The following is a 21,655-nucleotide window of genomic DNA, read 5'->3' on the forward strand; positions in this document are numbered from 1 at the left end:
CTCAATCCAGGTGGCATCTCAGAATTACCTGTTAATCTGTTCAAGAACGAGTGTGTCCGACCCCTCTGCCCCCATTTGCCATTCACATAGACTGAGACTGGAGTCCAATCTCAGAATCAATATTTTAAAAAGTTTTCTAGGAACGAGACTTAGGAATTCCTGTTAAGCTACTCCGCCCCATGCCCACCTTCCCCGCTGGTGCCTTCCAGGAGATCCCTGCTTTCCGGTTTGATTGGGCCACCATTCCCAGCCTTCTGTGTCTTGGAAGTTGCACTGTCCCCATGTAAGGGTATTGTCGGAGGTAAACCCTGAGGCTCAATCCAAGGGACCCTGGCTAATTAAAAGTCTTTCTGGCCGGATTGCCTCCTGAGGGTTACTAGGATCCTGCTGATCTTTTATGTCTTGCACAGTATTTGTGAAACAGAAGCAGGAGACTAGGGTGACTAGAGAAATGTATCATAGAAATGACTGGGTTAATAGAGGGAACCCCAGATGTAGAGCCCAAAGCCCTGGGTTTTAGCGCCTGAATTTCCATGTAGCTTTCAATATGTGGAGAGCTTCATAAGGGTTAAAGTATGATATGAATTTGGTTATTATCCTCAGTGTATTCCTTAGAAAGCCCCGAGCTAGTCTTCTAGATTTTTCAGATTTGGAGCTGGAGACCTCAAGCCGTTAAGAGACTTGCCTCAGGCCCATCCGTTACAAAGGACATGGCTCTTGACTCCCTCGGTGGTCAGGGAAACAGACCCCGGCCATCCGGAGCCATCCTTTTGTGCTGAAGGCTCTTGATTTCTGTAAGACAAGTGACTCTTACTAAGGTCCCGTGATCATTGAGCTCAAGTGTGTGTGGACCAGTGAGAAACCACCAGACCTGCAGGATGCTGTCACCCAGGCTAGATGGGCTTTCTCACTCACTCTCCTGCCTGAGCTCAGAAAGAGCAGGGCAGGGTGACAGGCCTCTCTGCAAACACAGCTACCTTCTGTGGGGACAGAGTGGCTGTGATCTCCTCCCTTGCCCTCCCCCTCCCCACCATGCTGCCTTGCCTGGGCATCTCTATCTCCTCCAATCCATCAGCAAAGACTGCACAGCCCTGGGACAAGATTCAGGAACTCATAGGTCATTGCATAGCCTTCCCCTTGCTTCCCCTCAGAAAGGATATGACCAAGCCTAGATGACAGGAAGCTCTTTTTCTTGGCCACCCATTTCTGAGCCTCAAGGAACAAATATGTCAGGGTGTGGTCATGCTACCTGGGAGTATCCATTGCCTGACAAGGACAGGCATCCTTTCAAAGCCCAAGGAAGCATGGCTTTGAGACTCAACTTGTCAAAGAGAAGCCAGTTACAGACATTCAGAGGCTCGCAAAACGCAGTGCAGGTAAGCATGACATCCAAGCTCACCTGTAGAAGCCGGTCTTACTAGAACCTGCGGCCTTCTCCAAATAGTCCCCCACTTTCTTCTCCTCTTAGGGTGCATCAACTGTCCTTGACTTTGCAGGATGCAAATTTATCCAAATGTGACCTCTGCGTTTTTGTATATATTTCCAGTAAGGAAAATAAGGGAAGCTATAATGAAAGGTCTACTTAAAATAAATGTGTGTGTATTTGGGCCTACATAGCAGCAAAAGTCTTTATTCAAATAAAGTTTTAAATAGAACAGCAATAAATAAAATAGGCAAAAGCAGAACTAGTGAGGCTCCGAGGATGCTCACGCTGTTCCTCTCTTTGACGGCTTCTTAGGCTCCTCTGCCCAACTCCAAGAATAGAAAACCACTGGTCCAGGCAGCCAGACCCCTACGTTCTTCGTCACTGTGGGGGTTTATTTTCAGTTGTGGGACTGGCTCTGTGGCTTCTCCAGTCCTGAAGTCTCCCTTACTTGGAAAGAGGCTCCCCAGGCTTTGTGTCTTATTTTCATGTCTCAGTGGAAGTAAGAAGCCAGTTCTGTGCCCAACAGCTCCTCTTCCCATTGGGGAGGCTGGACTGGAGGCTTCCGCAGAAGGGACGGTGAGGAAGTGTCTCTCCCAGCTGCTGTGGTGCTGGCCGCAAACATTCTGATGCTTTGACACCCAGCTGGAGTCAGCGAGCTTGTAGGAGGAGCAGTGTGGCCCTGGGGCTGGCAGCGGGTGCCGGCAACCCTGGCATGTGCCGTGATATACCGCACTCCCTCCTGGCCCAACGTAACAAAACAGTGGCCCCACAGGTAATCCTGGCCTCTACAGGGGGGCTCCTTAGGTGTCTCCTTAGGTAAGGAGAAAAGCCACTGAGGGGGTAGGTGGTGTGGCACAAGGGAAACAGGCCTGGACTCAAAAACTGAAGTGCTGGATTCTAGTCTTTGGTTTATAATTAACTTGGGAAAGTCCACTTAACCCCCCCGAGGGTCACTTCCCTATCTGTGAAAGACGAGAGGCTAGCTGATTCATACGTTCTCTTGGAGCCTTGAAAATTCTGAATACTTATTACTTTATGATGTACAAAATGAATTCTGACTACATGGGCCAGGCTGTGCTGTCCCTGTTCTCACTGGGGGCAGTGAGACAGGCAGGCAGATGTTTCCTTCCTCGCAGATGAGGACGGCTGAGCTCGGTGAGCTACAGCAACTTGCCCAAAGCACGCTGCCAGAAGGCGGCAGCACTTGGATTTTAAACTTGCCCGTGACACAGGAGCCTGCTGTCCTATCCAGCCACCCAGCCTCCCCCAGGGAAATCGGACAGGAACGCCTGCCACGGATGAGGCTCCAGTGGATACTCGAGAGCTTTTACCTTCACTGGGGCACCCTAAGATGACCTCCCCATATTTTCCCAATTTACAAGAGGAGCAAGAACAAAGCAGTTGTTTCTTCGTAAGGCAAAGCCTGAGAATGTTTGCAGACTCCTGATGTTTTGAGTAACCCCCATGAATGGCAAACATAATCTCTTTGCTTAACTCAAAAAAGAGAAGAGCAGAAATGTCTAGGCAAGAGCCAACCCTGTCCTCAGCACCGGGGGAGCGTGGCTGGCAGGAGCCAGGAGAGGGGGCAGGGGGCACAGGCGTGTGTGGTGCTGACCTCAACTCCTCTCTGCTGAAGGCAACTCAGCTGTTCCGAGCAGAGAACACACACGTGCCCACTATGCCCTCTGTGCTAACTACAGAGCACGTGCAAGCAGGAAGGGGGAGCGGGTGCGGCCAGATGCGGCAGAGAGCCAGGCAGAAATGAAGCTGCGGCTGTCCCCAGCACAGCAGGGAGTCAGAGCCGCACGGGTGTTGGTGTGGGCCCTTTGCTCACCTCACTTCCCCCAAATCTTCCCTTCCCACCTCCAAGTCCCAGAGTGCAAAGGGTTAGAAAATGCCAAATCTACTCCAGCGAAATGAACTGAAGCTCCATGTTCTTGATGTATAATTAACATCTTAAAATGATTATTACTGTTATTCTGTTCAAGTAAGTTTATTTATTTATTTTTTTTAGAGTACTTTTAGGTTCTCAGTAAAACTGAGTGGAAAGTACAGAGATTTTCCATATCCTCTCTGCCCCCACCACTTTCAACATCCTGCACTAGAGCGGCACATTTGTGACAATCAACGAAGTTACGCGGACACACCATTGTCACCCAAAGTCCATAGTTCACCTTAGGCTTCACTCTTGGGGTTGTACATTCCCTGGGCTTTCACAAATGTCTAATAACATGCACCCGCCGTCAGAGAGTCACACAGCCTAGTCTCACTGCCCTAAGAAACCTCTATGCTCTGCCGATTCATCCTCCCCCACACCCTAACCTCTGGCGACCACTGATCTCGTCACTGTCTTCGTAGTTTTGCCTTTTCCAGAATGTCATATAGTTGAAATCACATAGTATAAAGCCTTTTTCGGTTGGCTTCTTCCACTTAGTGATATGCATTTAAACTTCCTCTATGTCTTTTCATGGCCCATGAAATTAGCTATTAGCTCATTTCTTTTAAGTGCTGAATAATATTTCTTTGTCTGGATGGACCAGTTTAGTTTTTCATTCCTCTGCTGAAAGGTCATTATGAATAAAGCTGTATAAACATCCATGTACTGTTTTTGCGTAGATGTACGTGTATGTTTTTAGCTCATTTGGGTAAATACCAAGGGGCATGGTTGCTGAATCACATGGTCAAAGTACGTTTAGCTTTGTAAGAAACTTACAAACTGTCTTCCAAAGCATCAGTGCTCATTCCCATCAGCAACGAATGAGGGGTCCTGTCGCTCCTCATCCTCGCCAGCATGTAGTGGCGTCAGTGTTCTGGATTTTGGTCCTTCTGATAAGTGGGCAGTGGTCATCTTAGTATTTTAAATCTTGAATCACAACTGTAATTTATATACATAGTTTTACATTCGTTATTTGACTTATGTTTCTCTTCCTCCTTCAGACCGTGAGTTCAGTGAGCATAAAGGCTGCCCCTGCTTTTACTTATTTTATCACTTAGATGTGGTACGATAGCCCGGACACAGGAGGCCTCCAGTGAACATTGGAATGAGTCAGTAGCCAGTCTTAGCAGCTCTTCTGGATGTGAGCTTTAACACAAGGGCCCAGGTCTACCGAGTGTGATGCAGCAGAACCTGACTGACTGAGACCATTTCTGGGGTATCGGTTCACCCAAAGCTGTCAGGACTCAACAGTGTCTTCAGCTGTACTCAGGGGCATCTGGTCAGCTGGCTTTGGTAGCTCTTGGTTTAAATAGTGCCTTTTAAAAAAATCTTCACCCAAGAATACATTTATTGATTTTAGAGAGAGAGGAAGGGAGAGATATATAGATGATAGATAGATATAGAGATAGATATAAATTGATAGATAGAATGAAACATCGATGTGAGAGAGAAAAACATCGATCGATTGCCTCCTGAACACACCCCAAATGATCGAACCTGCAACCTAGTTATGTGCTCTGACTGGATATCAAACCTGCAGCCTTTTGGTGTATGAGATGACACGCCAAACAACTGACCCAGCCAGCTGGGGCAAATATTACTCTTCCCTTTTGCTTCATCTGAGGAAAGCTGGCTTCGTCCTTAAGCAGTTCTTCAGGGCTTCATGAATGTCTCTGTTTCTCAGGCTGTAGATGATGGGATTGAACATGGGCGTCAGAATGGTGTAGAGCAGAGAGGACCCTTTGCGCAGGAGTTGGGATGAATTGGCTGAGGGCACAAGGTATGTGGCAATCAGGGTCCCGTAAAACACCGTGACGGTGGTGAGGTGGGAGGAGCAGGTGGAGAAAGCCTTCTGTCGGCCTGTGCCAGGTGGAATTCTTAGGACAGCAGCAAGAATGCAAGAGTAAGAAGCTGTGATGAGGACAAATGGGACCAGGGTCACTGCAGAAGAGGTGGCATAAGCAACGGTCTCAGTCAGTGAGGTGTCCGTGCAGGAGAGACGAACAAGAGGAGTAAAGTCACAAAAGAAGTGATCGATTTCATTGGGTCCACAGAAGGTTAGTCTAGACAGTAGTACCATAGTGATTGCTGTCAGGAGGAAGCAGCAGAACCAAGAGCCGGCAGCCAGCCGAATGCAGAGGGGTCCAGTCATGAGGATGGGATAGTGGAGAGGTTGACAGATGGCCAGGTAGCGGTCATAGGACATCACAGCAAGCAAGAGACACTCTGTGGCAGCCAGGGACCCGAAGAAATAGAATTGTGCCAGGCACCCAGCCACAGAGATAGTCTTCTGTCCAGCTATGATAACCAGCAACATCTTGGGGACTATGTTGGTGGTATACCAGATCTCCAGAAAGGACAAGTTCACTAGGAAGATGTACATAGGGGTGTGGAGGTGGTGGTTGAACAGCACTAGCAGGACAATGAGGATGTTCCCAGAAACAATTAAGATGAAGAAAACTAAAAACATCAGAAAGAGGAAAATATTTAGCTGCCGGATGGAAGAAAATCCTGTAAGCGCAAACTCCACCACTGCTGTTTGATTTTCCAGAGGCAGGACCACCATGCCTTGGCTTCCTTCCTTAGGAGCATAACACCCAGTGATAAGACAGGCAACACGCAGAAAGTTCTAGCTCACACACTGAGCATGGCCTTGGCGGCTGACGGTATTCATGCCCCGCTCAGGTGCGGGGCAGTTCCTTCTATGTGGGTGCAGAACTGGCAACTTCTTTTTCAAGATCTGAAATGGGAAACAAAAGAATTTGGACTAAGAACTTGTGACTACTTCAACTTCCCCACCTTCTTTTGCCACGTGGTTTTGTCTTTATCAGGAGCGATGTGAGCAGGAAAGGGAAGAAAAAGGAAGAGGAATGCAAAGAGGAAGAAGGAGGGAGAGAAAAGAAAGGAGAAGCAGCCACCCTAATTCCTTCCCGAATGTGCTATGGTAGCCTGGGGGCTGTGGGAAAAGAGGAAGAAAAAAGGAAGGCAGGCACATTCCAGAGGGCCTGTGAGCTCTCAGGCAGGACGACCCCATCCCCGCCACTTGGAGCACTGTTTACATTTAGGGAAACGGTCCCTATCATATTTGTTCTGTATTCCTCTTCTTTCAGCTTCTTCGTGAGTTGAGAGCTAAGTTTATTGCTTCTGTTTTTGTTTCTGTGATCCTAGCAAGAAAAAGATCATGTGACTGTGAGATTGGAGATTCTCCGGCTCTTAGGTGCAGGCCCCAGCTGGTGTCACCCAAGGGCAGGAGTGCTTTCTGTCACAGTTTTAAATAGGTACAATCAGATCATTTAAAAAGATTTTATCCAGAACTCTAGTAAATGGGAAAAGAAGATGCAGAACCAGGTGGCCTAAGGCATTGTATACAACTGACCAGTTGAGTAAAAGCGCCTCTGGTTCTTTTGAGAGAGATAAGGAAGCGCTAGTCTCCTCTTCAGTTCCTTCACGGTTCACACCATTCACGCCTCCACTGAGCTCAGGGCAGACGGAGAAACTTCATCCTAAAACACCGCACTTCAGAGTCAGAGGCTGAAACCATTGCCAATCTGACCTTCTCTGTACTGGACCTGCCCCTCGTCATCTACGGAGGGATGGGATGGCTGCAGGTGAGCAGGTGGGGACGGGACAGCCTGCATGCAGGCACAGAAGGCGCCATGTGGTTAATGGTTAGCAGTTACCAGGGGCAGCCAGTAACCCTCCACAAAGCCAGGGGCTCTGTTTCGTGAGTCAGACTCTGAACAAGGTATTGAACTTCTCTGAGACAGAGTTTCTCACCTGTATAATGGGATACAAGGTGGATGAAGAACTTTACACGTGCCTGGCATGTGCACCAAGCCCACAGACACAAAGACTGGAAAGCCACCGCTCTTCCGGCTGCCAGCATTGCCTAAATTCGCCAAGGACTGATCGCCCTTCCTCTGGAGGGCAACAAATGCCAGTTTCTGTTCCCGCATCCTGCAGCATTTGTGCCTGGAATGGTGTGAGCGTCCAGCTCTCCTGCTTCCTCTCATCATACGAACAGCCTTTGGCAACACTCTGATCCCCTTCTAAAAATGATCCCGTGACCCAGGTACCATTCTGGGGAGCCCTAGTTTCACCTTTCCAAGTGGCTCACAGAACCAGCCTGGACTCTGTGCTGACCGACCATCCTGGTGCCAGAGGATGCCCAGACCCTGAGCTCACTGAGTGGGGAAGGCACAGGGAGAGGCCCCTTCACCCCCCGTTAGGCCTGGCTGAGAGCCTGAGATCTCCGAGACAGGACTTCGGCTCTCACTCCTGGCTGCGTCTGCTTCTTTGCTGCTGCTGGGGAAGGTTGGCGGGCAGAGCTCCTACCTCCACCTTTCTTGAGTTCCTATGGCTGGACTAGTCCTAAAATTGGCACAAGACCAGATAGGCAACCAGGAGAAAAAGCAATGTAACTCATGCACGCAGGAGATCAAAAGTGACGGTGCTCTTCCGAATGAGGAGGCAGTCAGCTTTTCATATTTCGCAGACGAAGAAACAAGAAATGTGTGACGACATCACAGGACAAAGAGACTTAGGTTCAGGTGCTCATTACTGGGAATCTACACAAAGTTTGGGCTTGTGTAGTGAATTAGTAAAGAAGTAATAAGGTTTGTGTCTGCAAGCTTTTAGGCTCTCGGTTTCTTTTATAAAAAATGATTATTGTTATTCTATTACGGTTGTCCCAATTTTTCCCCTTTTGCCCTTCTCCACCCAGCCCGCCCCCCACTCCCACAGTCAGTCCCCACACCGTTGTCAATGTCCCTGGGTCGTTCTTACATGTTCTTTGACTAGTCCCTTCCCCTTTTTTCCACTAGTATCTCAGTCCCTCCTCCCTCCGGTGGCTGTCAGTCTGTCCCAAGTTTCCATTAGGCTCTGGGTTCCCCAACTCTAGCAAGAGGGGTGTCTCTCCTAGGCCCCACACAGCGAGGAAGCCACCGGTCACAATGCACAGATTTCCTGCATTTGAGGAGACAACGGAAGGTCAACGTGCCTTTCTTGTGCCGGCCGCTTATCGTGTAATTTTAATTCAAAATAACCGCTGTTCTGTTGTGGGATATTTGGGGGCTGCCTGCCCTGCACCCCAGCCCTGCTAATGATGACATTACTTGATCCCAGGCACTATTCTAAGTACTGAAGAGGTACAGCTCACTATGCCTCCCAACAGTGCTATGTGGTGGGTACATGTACTGTCTTTACTTTCCAGATGGAGCCACAGTGAGGTCCACTCACCCCCCCTGCTCATCAGCTGGGAAGCGGCAGAGGCCAGACTCAGACTCACCCTGGACTCGTTGCTCCCAACCGCTGCTGCCGCCGGGCCTGGGCACCGAGGCTCGTCTGCGTTATCTCACGGCGATGGGAACAGGGCAGGTGGGTCCCACAGGGCAGCCTCTCGTCCAGGGTTTTTCAGGGCAAGGGAGGCCTGCTGCCCTGCTCAGTGAGAGGGCCACCCCGGAAAGGCTCCCCAACTCTGACAGCCTCCTCTAGCCTCCTTCTGGACTGGCTTTCCAGCTGCCACTTCTCTGTCCTTTCTTTAGCACCTTAAAAACAAAAACAGGTCAGCCTAGGACCTTAAAGAAACCAAAGAGTGCTTCCCGAGAGTGTGCACCGGGAGTTGCCGCTTCCCTCCTGCCTCCTGCGGGCCCTCGCATCGCTGCCGCTGAGGGCTGTGGGGAAACTGGGAACGCAGGCCACAGGCAGGCGGGAAGGGACCCCACAGGCGACAGGCGGGGGCGCCAGCCCGGGAGCACAGCCTGGATTCAAACCCCTGCTCACCGCAAAGGCGTGTGGGCAAAGGCATCTGTTCCCATCACCTGAAGAGAAGCGCTGCCCTGTTGCTCCCAGGTGGGGACAAGCGAGGCTTTGGGGGCAGTCGGGAGGCTGGGAACCCTCCCCTGCCGGCCCTCGTAGGCAGCCACTGCCTCTTTCTCTGCCTCCTCAGCGAGAGGGAGGGATTGGAAAAACACAGTATTGAAAAAGCCAGAGGTGTGGGCTTTGCTCACATGCTCCTCTGTTAACCTCAGTTGTCTAGGCTGCTTGAGTCCAGAGCCACAGCCCACACCACGCAGGTGTCTGCAGTCGTTGTGGGCAGGGGCTAGGTGCTCAGTGGATGGCAGAGCTTCCTCCCCTCCTTCCCTCTTCGTCCCTTTCTCTTCTGCTCCCTCCTTTCCTCCCAATTACAGGTGGACAGGCTCCTAGGAAGGCATCTGTCCCCCTCACCACAGGTGTCCAGCAGGAATAACTTATAAGGACAATTAAAGGAGACTGAAGCACTCCATTGGGTCATTTTTAACATCCCTTTTAAACTTGATTTTTTTTTTTTCCTAATTGGGAAGCATTCCATTTCCCCAGGACACAGACACAAGCAAGAACGCAAGAAAGCAAAGAAGCAAAGAAGCTCTCACACAGCAAAGTGAGAACACAAATTCTCAGTGAATAACCCCAGGTTTTGTTGCTTGCACTAACAAAAAAGAGAAAAGCAAGGAAGGACATGAAGAGACTTAGGTGCTGTCTAAACAGGATCCATTCTCTTAGCTGAATTAAATGCCCAATGACTGAACCAATCAATGCAGCCAACATTCAGCTTATAGGTAAGGACTGCTGACTCTTGCCAGCTGTTGGGTAAGTCAGGTGAACAGTTGATGAAGCCGGTAGACAAATATCAATAGTTAGGCTCTGTCACTAAACTAATAGCTGACTGCATCTGCTAGGAAACGGCACCCTGGCCTCCTCTAGCAAGGAGTGGACTTGAAGCAGAGGAAGCGGACACAGCGGGACGGATGAGCTTTACCTGCTGGCGCCTCACAGGCGTCACGTCCCCTTCAGGGAGCCGGGCCACAGACAATGGCGCGACTACAGCTCCCGGATTTAGAGGACTGGGCTGGACCCCGCAACCCTGCTTTTATCCAGAACTACACCACCTTGTGGACTTGACCCAAACGAAGTTACAGCCCGTCTTAACCCGTGAACCCAGGAGGCCAGCTGCGTCTTGGCCCCAGTGTTCAACCTCCTTCCTCTTTGTAAGTTTGAGTCCCTCTGTGGGTAAAGCCATAGCCTCCCCTGCCACTGGGGTTTGGGGGCATCTCCCAAATGGCCCTGGTGGCAAATTGCTGTTTAGCTTGCAAATTATATGAAACCAAGTTACCTCCACCTTAGAGGAAACCTGGCTGCGTGTTAAACTTCCACTTTAATCATGACTCTGTATTTATATGACCTTTGGAAAGAACTTTAATGATTGAAAATGCATGATTATGTGATGTTTTAGGGTGGATTAAATAATATTTTGAAGGAAGTATTCAAATTGTTTCTATCCACGGGAAGTAAAATTATTGTGCACGTCCCCACTGTTGTAGATTTGGCAAGGCGCTGGAACAAGTATCTGTGATAGCGAACATTTATTGTCAAGCCATTAATGTAAAGCCATTGATTAGGATTCTAAAGAACCTGTGAACTCTTGGATTATTGTCAATAATTAAAAATAATAACTGAGGCTGCTCCTGCTCTTGGAATTGTAAGTTTGTGAGTGGTAGCACTGTGGAATTGCAGTTCTCATTCACTGACAGGCATCCAGGAACTGGAGAGATGTTTGCTCAAAGTAACACATTAACACAAAGTCCAATAATTGTAACAAGTGACACAATGACAAAAGACGGTGAATTGGAACTACCCCATTTGTTCTTTAAAACAGAATTATTTTCTCTATGACCTGGTGCCCGGATTTCCTGAGACCTTGGTACTTGCCAATATTGAATTTACCAACAAATATTCACATACACAGGGCTCTGCATAGGCTGCTCCACCACTCATCAATGCACCTGCACGTACAGACACTTTATCTTTTATAGTGTATCTTACTGTACCTTTTATATGTCTGGACACAAATAGTTACCATTGTGTTACAATTGTCGATGGTATACAGTACAGCAAAATGCCGTACAAGTTTGTAGCCTAGGAACAATAGGCTAGAACCATAGCCCAGGTGTGTAGTAGGCCATACCACTAGGTTTGTATAAGAGAAATCTATAATGTTGACACAATGATGAAATTACCTAATAATGCATTTCTTAGAATGTATCCTCATTGTTAAGCAATATATGACCATAATCAAGAAATTGATTATCCACTTTCTAAACTTCTTGTCATCAGTTTTCTTTCCCAGAAGATGTAGAAACATTTGCCAAAGGGAGCCTATAACATGCTCCCCTCCCCCTGCTCCCCTCCCCCCAGATTTTTTGGTGGCCAGAGGCAGGAGGCAGGTCCTCACTCTCTTGCCAACCTCAGTCCCCTCCTTGAGCACTGAGCCCTGGTAAAACTGTGAACTCCTAGTGCTCACGGCTGCCTCAACGACCTTGATCCCCATGGGCGAAGCCCAGCAGAGCTTTTCACCCTCAAGGCCACCGCTAGAAAGCAAACACTTCACCAGAGAAGCAAATAAGATTTTGTTTTGTTGTCCTTTTTTAAAATTCATTTATCTTGAGATAATTGTAGTTTCACATGCATTTGTAAGAAATAATATAGAAAGATTCCATGTACCCTTTCCCCAGTTTCCTCCAATGAATACAGCTTGCAAAACTATAACAAAATATCAGGACTGTGATATTGCTATTGATAGTCAAGATAAAGAATATTTATATCACTACAAGGATTCTTTTTAATTGATTTGCGGGGGAGAGATATTTGTTGATGTGCTTCTTTATGCATTCATTGGTTGATTCTTGTATGTGTCCTTACCAGGGATTGAACCTGCAACCTTGGCTTATCAGGATGGCGCTCTAACGAATTGAGCTACCTGGCTAGGAACTACAAGTATTCTTAATGTTGCCTTTTTATAGCTCTAACTGCATCCTTTTTTACCTCCACCCTGGCAATCACTAACCTGTTCTATAATTCTATAATTGTATTTTTATTCTTGCAATTTTAAGAATGTTATATAAATGGCATCACAAAACACCTAATCTTTTTGGATTTTTTCGCTAGTTTTCTGGAGATTCATCCAGAGAATAATCTAAAGTTATTTATTATAAATAATATTTAAGTAAAAATAATATCCAATTATATAAGCATGATTTTGTCAGTTACAGAAGAGAACTTGGCAAAATGTTATGCATCTTCTGAGAAAGATGTATTCAAAGAGTTTAAACTAACAATACATGTGCCACTATAAAAAGGGTAGGATACGAAACTGAGTTGCATGTGCAGAATGGTCTCAAACATGTAAAAATACACGGAGGAAAAAAAGACTAGAGGGAAATTAAACTAGATATTTATAGTTGCTTGGAGATAATCCATTTATGTATGAATTCCTTCTTTTTTACTCTTACAATCAGGACATAAAATTTACCCTAAAAGTTTTCCTAAAAATAGAATTCAATACAGTATTCATAGCATAACTAGGACAGGCACAAAGACCAGAGATGTTGCTTTTCTTGATCAAAGAGAATTAAAGGCCAAGGGAATTCAGTACCCTGGACAGTTCAGCGAAAGCCCAGCTGTTGGCAGTGGAATCCAGCTTTCATCCCAAGAATGTGAGATTTACGTAGTTGGCTATATCTGACTAAAGCAACTTTATTATTAGTGCATTATTGCCTACTTTTGCCAGCCTTTCCCCTTGGAGCTACAGAATAAATCTCATATTTTCAAGCTTTTCTTTTAAATGGGGCCAATTTTATAGATTAAGGGTCAGAAGCAAGATTAAACCAAAGGAAGATATTGGTAAACATCAACCAGCATCTTGAAAAGTATGGTAATTGTTGCAGGAATTTATCCCACTTGTCTTACCCCAAACACAGTGTTCAGATTTGTTTTAATCAGAGACTGTTCTAGATGTCGTTGGCTAGTCTAACCCCTGGATATATATAGCCTTCGGATGTTGTTCAGACTTCAATAGCAACCTTGATGAAGAGCTATTTTTTCTTCCTCCTTTTCTTTCTCTTATCCTTCTTTTTCTTTTTATAGTAGTTTCCTCTCTCTGAGGTCGCTGTGAAAATATACTGATGAAACTGAACTTTTTATGGACTTGTACTATAACTGCCCTAATTGGTGATGCCATGTTATAATCATACTAAAAGAGGCCAAAGGAAACAAGAGTGAAGCTTTATGTTTGCTAGAGTTTTAGAGGTTAAAAATCTTTTAGAGCCAGAAGGCCATTTAAATAGTTTCTCTTTATAAAATAAGTTGTCTAATCATAGTTAACATGTGAGAAATCTTAATTCTCCAAGGAAATATGTACATTTATAGATAAATATATAAAAATACATTAAAATAATATATTTATATTACATATTATTTTATACATATATAAATATATATTTTATAATATATTAGCTTCCATATGTACAATTGTATAATATATAATATATTAGCCAACACAGCCTCCAAGCCATGTTGCAATGAGGGAAGAAGCTTTATGCCAAGTTTTGTGGGTCAGAAGATACAAATGAGCTTGGGCCCTTGTGTTGTCTCTGATCCATAGTATTACCTCTGGATTGCCAACTTCTAGACTTAGGAGGTATTTTAGTAAAATAATTCTAGAATTTTTTTAAGGCACTTTAGAGGGTTTCTCTAACTTAAAACTAAATGCATTCTTCCAAGAATGTAGTATGGTCACTATTGTAGGACTGAGTTCATTAAGTACTTAGTGTTTATTTATTATGTCCTTCCTATATGCTAGCCACTGTGGGACACCCTACAAATTCAAAGAAGGTTATTCTGAGCTTTCTGAGTGCCTCTGCCTTGCCTCTTTAACTTTGGAAGCTGTGGTGGAATAGGTATATCCCTGTCTTACCAGCCTTTGCAGGGTCACAGAGCAACAGCAGGATACTGTAAACTTGGGGGAAAATTCAAAGAGAGGAGGATAGTCTTTAAGAATCCTCAGATTCTCTGGTCTAATAAAAGGAGTTGACATAACAGTGGCTAAGTGTATGGATTCCAGAATCAGAATATGAGGTCCAAATTCTGGCTCTACAACATACGAATTGTAAGACCTCAAATCAGTAAGTTGACCTTCTAAACCTAAGTTTCTTCATCTGTAAAATGGGAATAACAGGGGAGTACCTACCTCACAGAGCTATTGTGTGGATTAATACTCAAATGTACCTAAAGCACTCAGAAGTGTCCTTGGCAGGAGCCAAGTGCTCAAAATCTGAGGCATTATTATCATTATTATTATTTAAACAGAAACATGAAAATATGGTTACTGCCTACATGCATTAGGGAAGAGATGAATCATGGATTGTTCTCGAAGACAGGGGAACAGATGGCATGGATCAGGAAAGACTTCATGGAACAGCTGTGCTTCAGCAGCACCATTCTGATGTTGGGCCAATTTGTAGTCAGTTTCTCCCAAAATGACTGTCAACATCAGAGATCTAAACAAATCCTGTTTAGCCACATTCCATTCCAGCCACCGACCAACCTATCGGCTGTATGAGTGACGCATGCCCTGGAGAACCAGAGTCCAACCCTGAGAGTGATGATGCAGCGGCCTCATTAGTACCGGAGGAATTCACCACAGGGCTTGCTGCCACGTGTCTAGGTTTTATATTCCTGAGGGTGTCCACCTGAAATGTGAGTAATACACAGTCTCTTCGAAGAAGGATGATCCTTCACTGGACCTCTTCCATCATTCACACTCCCCCAGGGACCCATATTCTTGTAATGCAAAGAACCTGCCCATAGAGGATTACATTCAGTAACTCTAGTCATGTGTAGGGGAGGAGCTGATTTCTACATCTTAATTGTACAATTGGACCATTTTCTCATTAAAAGCATGAAAGTCTAAACAAATCTCCATTCCCTTGGTGTTAAACACTCTTAACTTTTAATGAAGTCCCCCGGGTTTTAAGGTCAATTTAAACAAAGAGAAAAGTATGAAACTTTTGAACAATGATTCATGGAACTCGTTATAACTAATTATCTAATTCCCTTCCCCCACTGTTTACTGGCATTTTCTAAGATCATCCATTTTTAAGAGCAGCCAACAATGCTCTCTTCTTCTGCCAAGCTATACGCAGAGATGTCCGAAGAAGATTTCCTCTCTACCCATGCTCCTTTTACCAACCTTCCTTCTCTGGTTCACAAGCAGAGGGTAGGGAGGTTCTGGATGGTTACCTGAGCTGTAACTTTATGGGGAAGAAGCAGGTAGTTGCAGGGTTGCTCCAGCAGATCAACCATGCCAGGCCTCTGAGATGCCTTCTCAGCAATTCTTTGGATCTTTCTCCAGTGCTCACAAGAATTTTGCAGTACCTTCAGGCATTAGAACAATCCCTTGAACAACAACATACAAAAGCAGAAATGGAAAGGCCAGGGTTCCTCCACATCCATCATCAGGAAGGAAGCTCTTCCCAGAATTCCTCAGGAGACTACTCCTTATGTCTCAGCCAGGATTAAGTCTAACTCACGTTCAAAGCTTTGGCACTTGACTCACCAATGTAAGTTTAACTTTTATGAAAACTTCTGTGTCAAAACACCCTACCACCTCAATTTCTTGACTCCCTCTTTCTTTGGAATGCAGCCCCTGTATTCCTGACGGCACGTATATTTTCTCCAGCTCTGAAATGATGAACAATGATGATTAAAGTTCTCTCATCTGATAATGGCATTCCACCACTTTGCTTCTGCCTCTTCTTTGTCCTCAAAGTTGAGTAGTGCCCTCCAACTTTTGCTTTTGCCTCTCTCCAACTGAGATACCCCCTGTATCCCAATTAATCCTCTCTTTCCAGCATCCTCAACTCTCTTCTCTCATAGTCTTCCTGTGACATCTGCCCAACAAAATGAATCCAACCATCTGGCCCTTCTACATAAGGCAGCTCTGAGGTTTAAAAGTACTCAGTCCAACAGTTCACGAGCACAGGGACGTCGTCCGCTATTAGCAGGTCTGTCTTTCCAGAAAATGCACTTCTAACCCCTGAATCCCATCAATTGTCTTACGGAAGACTGATCCAGAGCGGGCATCTTGAGGACTTTTTAAATTTCTATTAGATTCCTCCTCTTTCTTCTGACCCAGAAAGACAGCAAGCATTGTAGTTAGGGGACCGGACACTGTAGACACATTGTCTGGGTTAAAACCCTCACTGCGTGACCGTCCGTAGGAAAGTTACTTGCCCTCCGGAGCCTCCGTTCCTTATCTATGAAGTGAGAATGGTAATGACAACAACGATGGAGATGTTGAGTGAGTGCCACAGGTGGTAATCCATGCAAAGACCTTAGAAGATTGCCTGGCATATTGTAATTGCTTTTTAAGTATTAGCTATTATTGTTATTTATTCTTTATTCACCAACATTTATTATCCATCCACCAAGGGCAAAGCATTGCTAGACACTTGTCGCTATTAAAACAATTCCTAGTCTCAACGTGCTTAGGAGTTTCCAAGTTCCATTTTGTCAACCCGTGATTCATCTTGTGGAAGCCGCTGTCATTATGCTGTTATCGGAAGACAGACTTACAGAGGGTGCATATCAGAGAACACTTTCTTTGTGGAATCTGTCTCAGGCAGGTCACCCAACATTTGACGTCATCCCTTAGTAAGGTTTAGGAATCCTACTGTTTCCTTGGGAGCTTCTAACTCTAATTACCTATCTACGTCCAGGCTCTCTATCCCCAGTGACCTACCATTTTGAGGTGAGAGAAGTGACAGAAGCTTGAGAGTAGAGTATTTAAGACATGTTCTAGGTTCCGCTTGACAAGCTTTGTAACCTCTCTCCTCATCTGTGAAATGGGTATAAAGCAGCACCTACCTCATAGGGCTGTTGTGAGCATTAAATAAGTTAAATGAGTAAACATATGACAATAATCTAGAATACCGCCTGGCTCAGAGTAGGTGCTATAGAAGAATTTGCTATTATGCTTATTATAAACTTTATTTTCATTTTTATTTTTTATTCCTCACCTGAAGGCACTTTTTCACTGCTTTTAGAGAGAAGGGAGCAAGAGAGAGAGAGCCAGAGACATTAAGGTGAGAGATAGACACCCATTAATTGTCTTGTCATACACACCCCAACCAAGGTACGTGCCCTGACCAAGGATTGAACCCACGACCCTGAAAGTTACAGGACAGCGCTCCAGGCAACTGAGCCACACCGGCCGGGGATGATTACTCTGAACTTTAAAGAGGGTCAACATAGCATGGAATCCACCTGACCAGCCTGGAGCATTATCCCTCTCACACGTGTGGCTAATGATCGTGTTCTCCCAATCCGCCAATGGCCTTCCCTGACACTGTCTCGACAAGCTCTGGTCCTAGGAGACGGAAGAGAAATGTAGAGGAAGGAGGAGATGGGAAGGGTAGAAAAACGGCTACATTGACTCCATCGGTTAGGAACGTTCCTGCCCCGCCCCGCCAACTCCCCCACCCCGCGCCCCGCCCCGCCCCCCATTTCCCACAGCACCACAGGGGCTGGGAGAGGTCATTTCCTTGGAGAGAGCCTGCCACGGCCCGGGGCCCAGCTCAGCATTCTTTTCTCTGCAGGCGCCTTCTCTCCTGCCTGTCCGCAGGAAGCCGGTGGGAACAGAGCTCTTCTCTGGGGGTGTCCAGAGAACCTGGGTGGAGTGTGGGGCTCACGTCACAGATGTTCTTGGAATCAGGCGCCCAAGGAGACGCGAGCATCTCTACAGATCCACCACCAGAGGGCAGAGCGTCACCGTGAGAAATCTTGAGTCGCAGCGCCTGCTTACAACTCTTCCCAATTCAGTTTGGCTGCTTGGCCCAGCATCTTGGAGATCAATTAATAATCACGGACATTCCGGCTGCTCAGACTCCTCATCCCAAGTCGTGCCCTGCAGGTGTCCTCGTTTCTGTCCCAACCGCCACTTGCCCGGTAAAGAGGAAAGGGGGTGAGGGAGGAGAGTGTGGGGGTGCGTCTGAGGGACGATGTTACCAGTCCAGCATCACAAAAAGCCAGGGAGTGTCACTGCCTGGTCCTCCTGGATACCTAACACGATCGATCGATTGATGCAAAGGAAGAGAAGTCAAGACAAGGGGCTAGTCTGACCCTCTCTGTTGCGGCCATGTTGTCACATCCTAGACCCCCGAGAGCCTCGGCTCTAGCGGGGGACTCTCACTCGGACAGATGGAATTTCAGGGCGTTTCAGTCCTTCGTCAGCTTGCAGAAGCAGCATCATTCCTAAAATAGCATCCCAAGTCCCATCCTCCTGTCTTCCTCTACCTTCAAGTCATGTTGATCATGAAAACAAAGGGCAGGGTGCGGTTTGGATGAAGGGGGCCCAAGCCTTTGACCTCCCGGGCCCCATAGGGAACTGAGGTGAGGCTGGTTATCTGTGGCCCAGCGTGGTCCTGCCCACGTGACACAACGTTCGGCTCCCCCCTGCAGGCTGTATGAGACAATGCTCCTCGCCCCCAGGTAGGCATGGGACAAGCGTCTGGGGCCAGGAAACAGGGAGGCAGGTTCCAGCTCCAGTTCTGCCTTTGCATTGCTGCTCCCTCCTGGGGAAACTGCTAAGCCAGCCTGGGCTTTTGTTTCTTACATGTGAAAACATTTGCTCTTATACTGCAGTACTGCTGGGGAGGGGAGTTTTCTTTTTAAATCTGGGATTTGGCTCTTCCATTTCTAAATGGTTCGTGCTCAAGCCTTCAGAAGATATCTGAATGAAGAATGAGGAACCAAGTTTCACTGAATAGAGGTTATCTGCCAAGGTCACGGGAAGGGTGTGAAATGTCAGATTAGCTGATCTCACTCTCCGTTTGCACTCGCACGCACACGCACACACACATGCACGCACATGCACACGCACACGCACACGCACGCACACACGCCTCCTGTCCCTGCAGTTTAATTAACTTCTCCTGGGGCAGGAGAGGTGGCACATCTGGAATCTTGTTGCCTACCCTGCAAATACCTCACATTTAGTGTATTATTAACCTGCTCTGCGACACCTCTTGTTGCACTTGTCACCTTTCGCAATGTCTCCTGGGACAGCCGCTGGCAGGCAGTCTTGAGAACAGTGTCTTGGCCACGTTCGTGCCCAACCTCACCCCCAACACACTGTTGGGCAATGTTTTCCCCCATATGATCTTGGGCAAATCACTTACCCAATCGGCGTTCACAGTATTTTTAACAGAAGAAAGTGCTATTCTGCTCCCTGGCCGCTGCTCTTGGCTGTCCCTGCTCCTGCCCCTTCCCCTGTGCCCCTGCAGCAGGATTCCACACTCCAGCCGTTCCCACGGGAGTAGCCACCCTTCCCTGCCCTCATTCCTGCTTTGAATTCCCTCTCTTAAAATGTGCATCCCCACCCCCAACTCCCACGGGTCCTCAGCACTTCCTTGTCTACGGAGGTCCCCCTGCTTGCTCCCCACTATGCCTCCCTTGGTTGATGTCCCTGTTCTACACGCCCATGGCACCTGTATGCCCTCCACCGCAGGCTGCCACTCGCCTAACCAATTTGTCTTCCCTTCTGGGCCATCTCTTATCTTAGCACATCCAGCGCCATGCACGGTGCTCTGGTCCTCGTTATACTGCCTCTCCGGCTGAGTGTCAGTATAGGTTTCCATGCTCTTCACCGAGACTCTGCTTTGAATGTCAAGCAGAAGGTCATGGATGTGCTCTTGTTACTCCTGCTACTCTGGCAGGACTGTCCTCTTGAGAAACCAGAGCTTTCAGTCTCCATCCCAAAGCCTGGAGGTATTTGTCACTGGTGTCTGTTGAGCCCTGGAAGATTGCCAAGAAGAGGGAAACCACATCCATCTCGGGAAGTTGACAGGGTGCCCTTTAATATCCCAGACTGGCTGGAGACACGATTACCTACTCTGACAGATTAGGAAACCAAGGCCCTGGGAGGGACTGACTCAGGGCTCCAGAGACGAGAGGTAGTGAAGCTGTGACTAGAAGTCAGGTGGCAGCTGTCCCTGGACTCTAAGCCAGGGACAAGGTGCTTCTGCACTCTCTCTCCACCTGACCCCTCCTCCAGACACTGGTGTCGGGGCGGTGCCTTCAGAAGCCCCAGGACGGTCTCGAGGCAGATGATTGGAGCAGACAGGTCTGCAAGGCCCCCTCTGCCACCACCTCCGGGCTTGGGAAGAACACCGTGTGCCCTGCCCCTGCCCACCTCAGCGGCGCATCGATGACACACTTGGAGAAAATCGATGTTGGTGAGGACAGGAGAAAGATTTGCTCAGACATGTTTGTCATTCGCGGTGCCTCCAGATGCACTCACACAGCCTCTGCGTTCCCACCACAGCCACCTACTTATATCAGAGCACCTGCCAGGGGCGCAGCTGAATGTGGGGACACGGGATCACCAAGGGTCAGGGTCAGAGGGGACTTAGAGGCCCTGCCCAGCTCCCCACTACACAGCTGAGGAGCCTGAGGCCAAGGGGTGAGTGTCCTGCTTAAGGTTACACAGCTGGGGGTTGACAGAGTCAGGATACAACTCAGGTCTCTGGATGGCATTTCCACGCCCCCAAACCTGGGTCCCATTATGCACATTGATTGATGTCAGGAGGCCTACTTTCTTCCCTACAGACAACGTGTCGGCCTGCCCCTGACCTTGATGCCCAGCGCACATCCACCAGGATCCAGTGCCGCCACAGAGGGAGTGCAGAGCAATGGTCACACACATAGGTGTGGGATCCGAGAGGCCTGAGGCTGTGCCCTGTGCCTACCAGAAGATTATTTAACTTACCTGTAGTTTCCACATCTGTAAAAACCACATCATGTGCCAAGGACTATTTTAATTACATGTACTAACACCTAAAACCATTAAAACAGCCCCAAGAGATAGGGTCTGTTGCTTGTGGTTACTTTAGGCAAGAGATTTAGAAGCTCGCCCAAAGTCCACACCTCGGGAGAGGCCCCATGGGGCCTCAAACTCTGGAGCGCGTGCCTTTACTACCATGTTGTCATACTGCACACCCACCCCACCCAATCCGGCAAGCACAGCACCTCGCAACATACCTGGGTCAATTGTATGCCAGTGAGTTGGTCGTTTGGGCCCATCGTTGAGAAGGGGATGACCATGAGTCAGCCTCGCTTCCTTGGGATGCCCCCAGCTGTGTTCCCCCATAAAGTTACCTTGCCAAGACATTCTTGCATCCCCAGAGCCTGGTTTGCTTTGGGCTGGCTTATTTCTGAAGCTGAAGGACACTGTGGCATTTGGGCATCTCCAGGAAAGGCTAGACAGACAGAAGGCTGTCTGTGACCTCGCAGAGTCCCAGCGTCATTTGGTTCCACAGTGAGGATGGCCCAGGCTGGTTGCTCTCAAACATCTCTGCGCTCAGCATATTAATTATTCATCATGTCCTCAAATACTCTTCTGTGACAAAATGCTAAGTGAC

At 47.4% G+C, this 21,655-nt stretch overlaps 1 protein-coding gene across 1 annotated transcript; it reads right to left on the reverse strand.

The window, feature by feature from the left end:
* Positions 1-4,977: 4,977 nt before the first annotated feature.
* Positions 4,978-5,928, reverse strand: LOC129063798 (olfactory receptor 11A1-like). The gene has a single exon (XM_054564864.1). The coding sequence runs from the start codon at positions 5,926-5,928 to the stop codon at positions 4,978-4,980; it is 951 nt and encodes a 316-aa protein (XP_054420839.1).
* Positions 5,929-21,655: the final 15,727 nt, after the last annotated feature.

Source organism: Pteronotus mesoamericanus, unplaced genomic scaffold (assembly GCF_021234165.1).
Source record: "Pteronotus mesoamericanus isolate MK-2021 breed Mesoamerican mustached bat unplaced genomic scaffold, CSHL_Meso_final scaffold_99, whole genome shotgun sequence".
Lineage (NCBI taxonomy): Eukaryota > Metazoa > Chordata > Mammalia > Chiroptera > Mormoopidae > Pteronotus > Pteronotus mesoamericanus.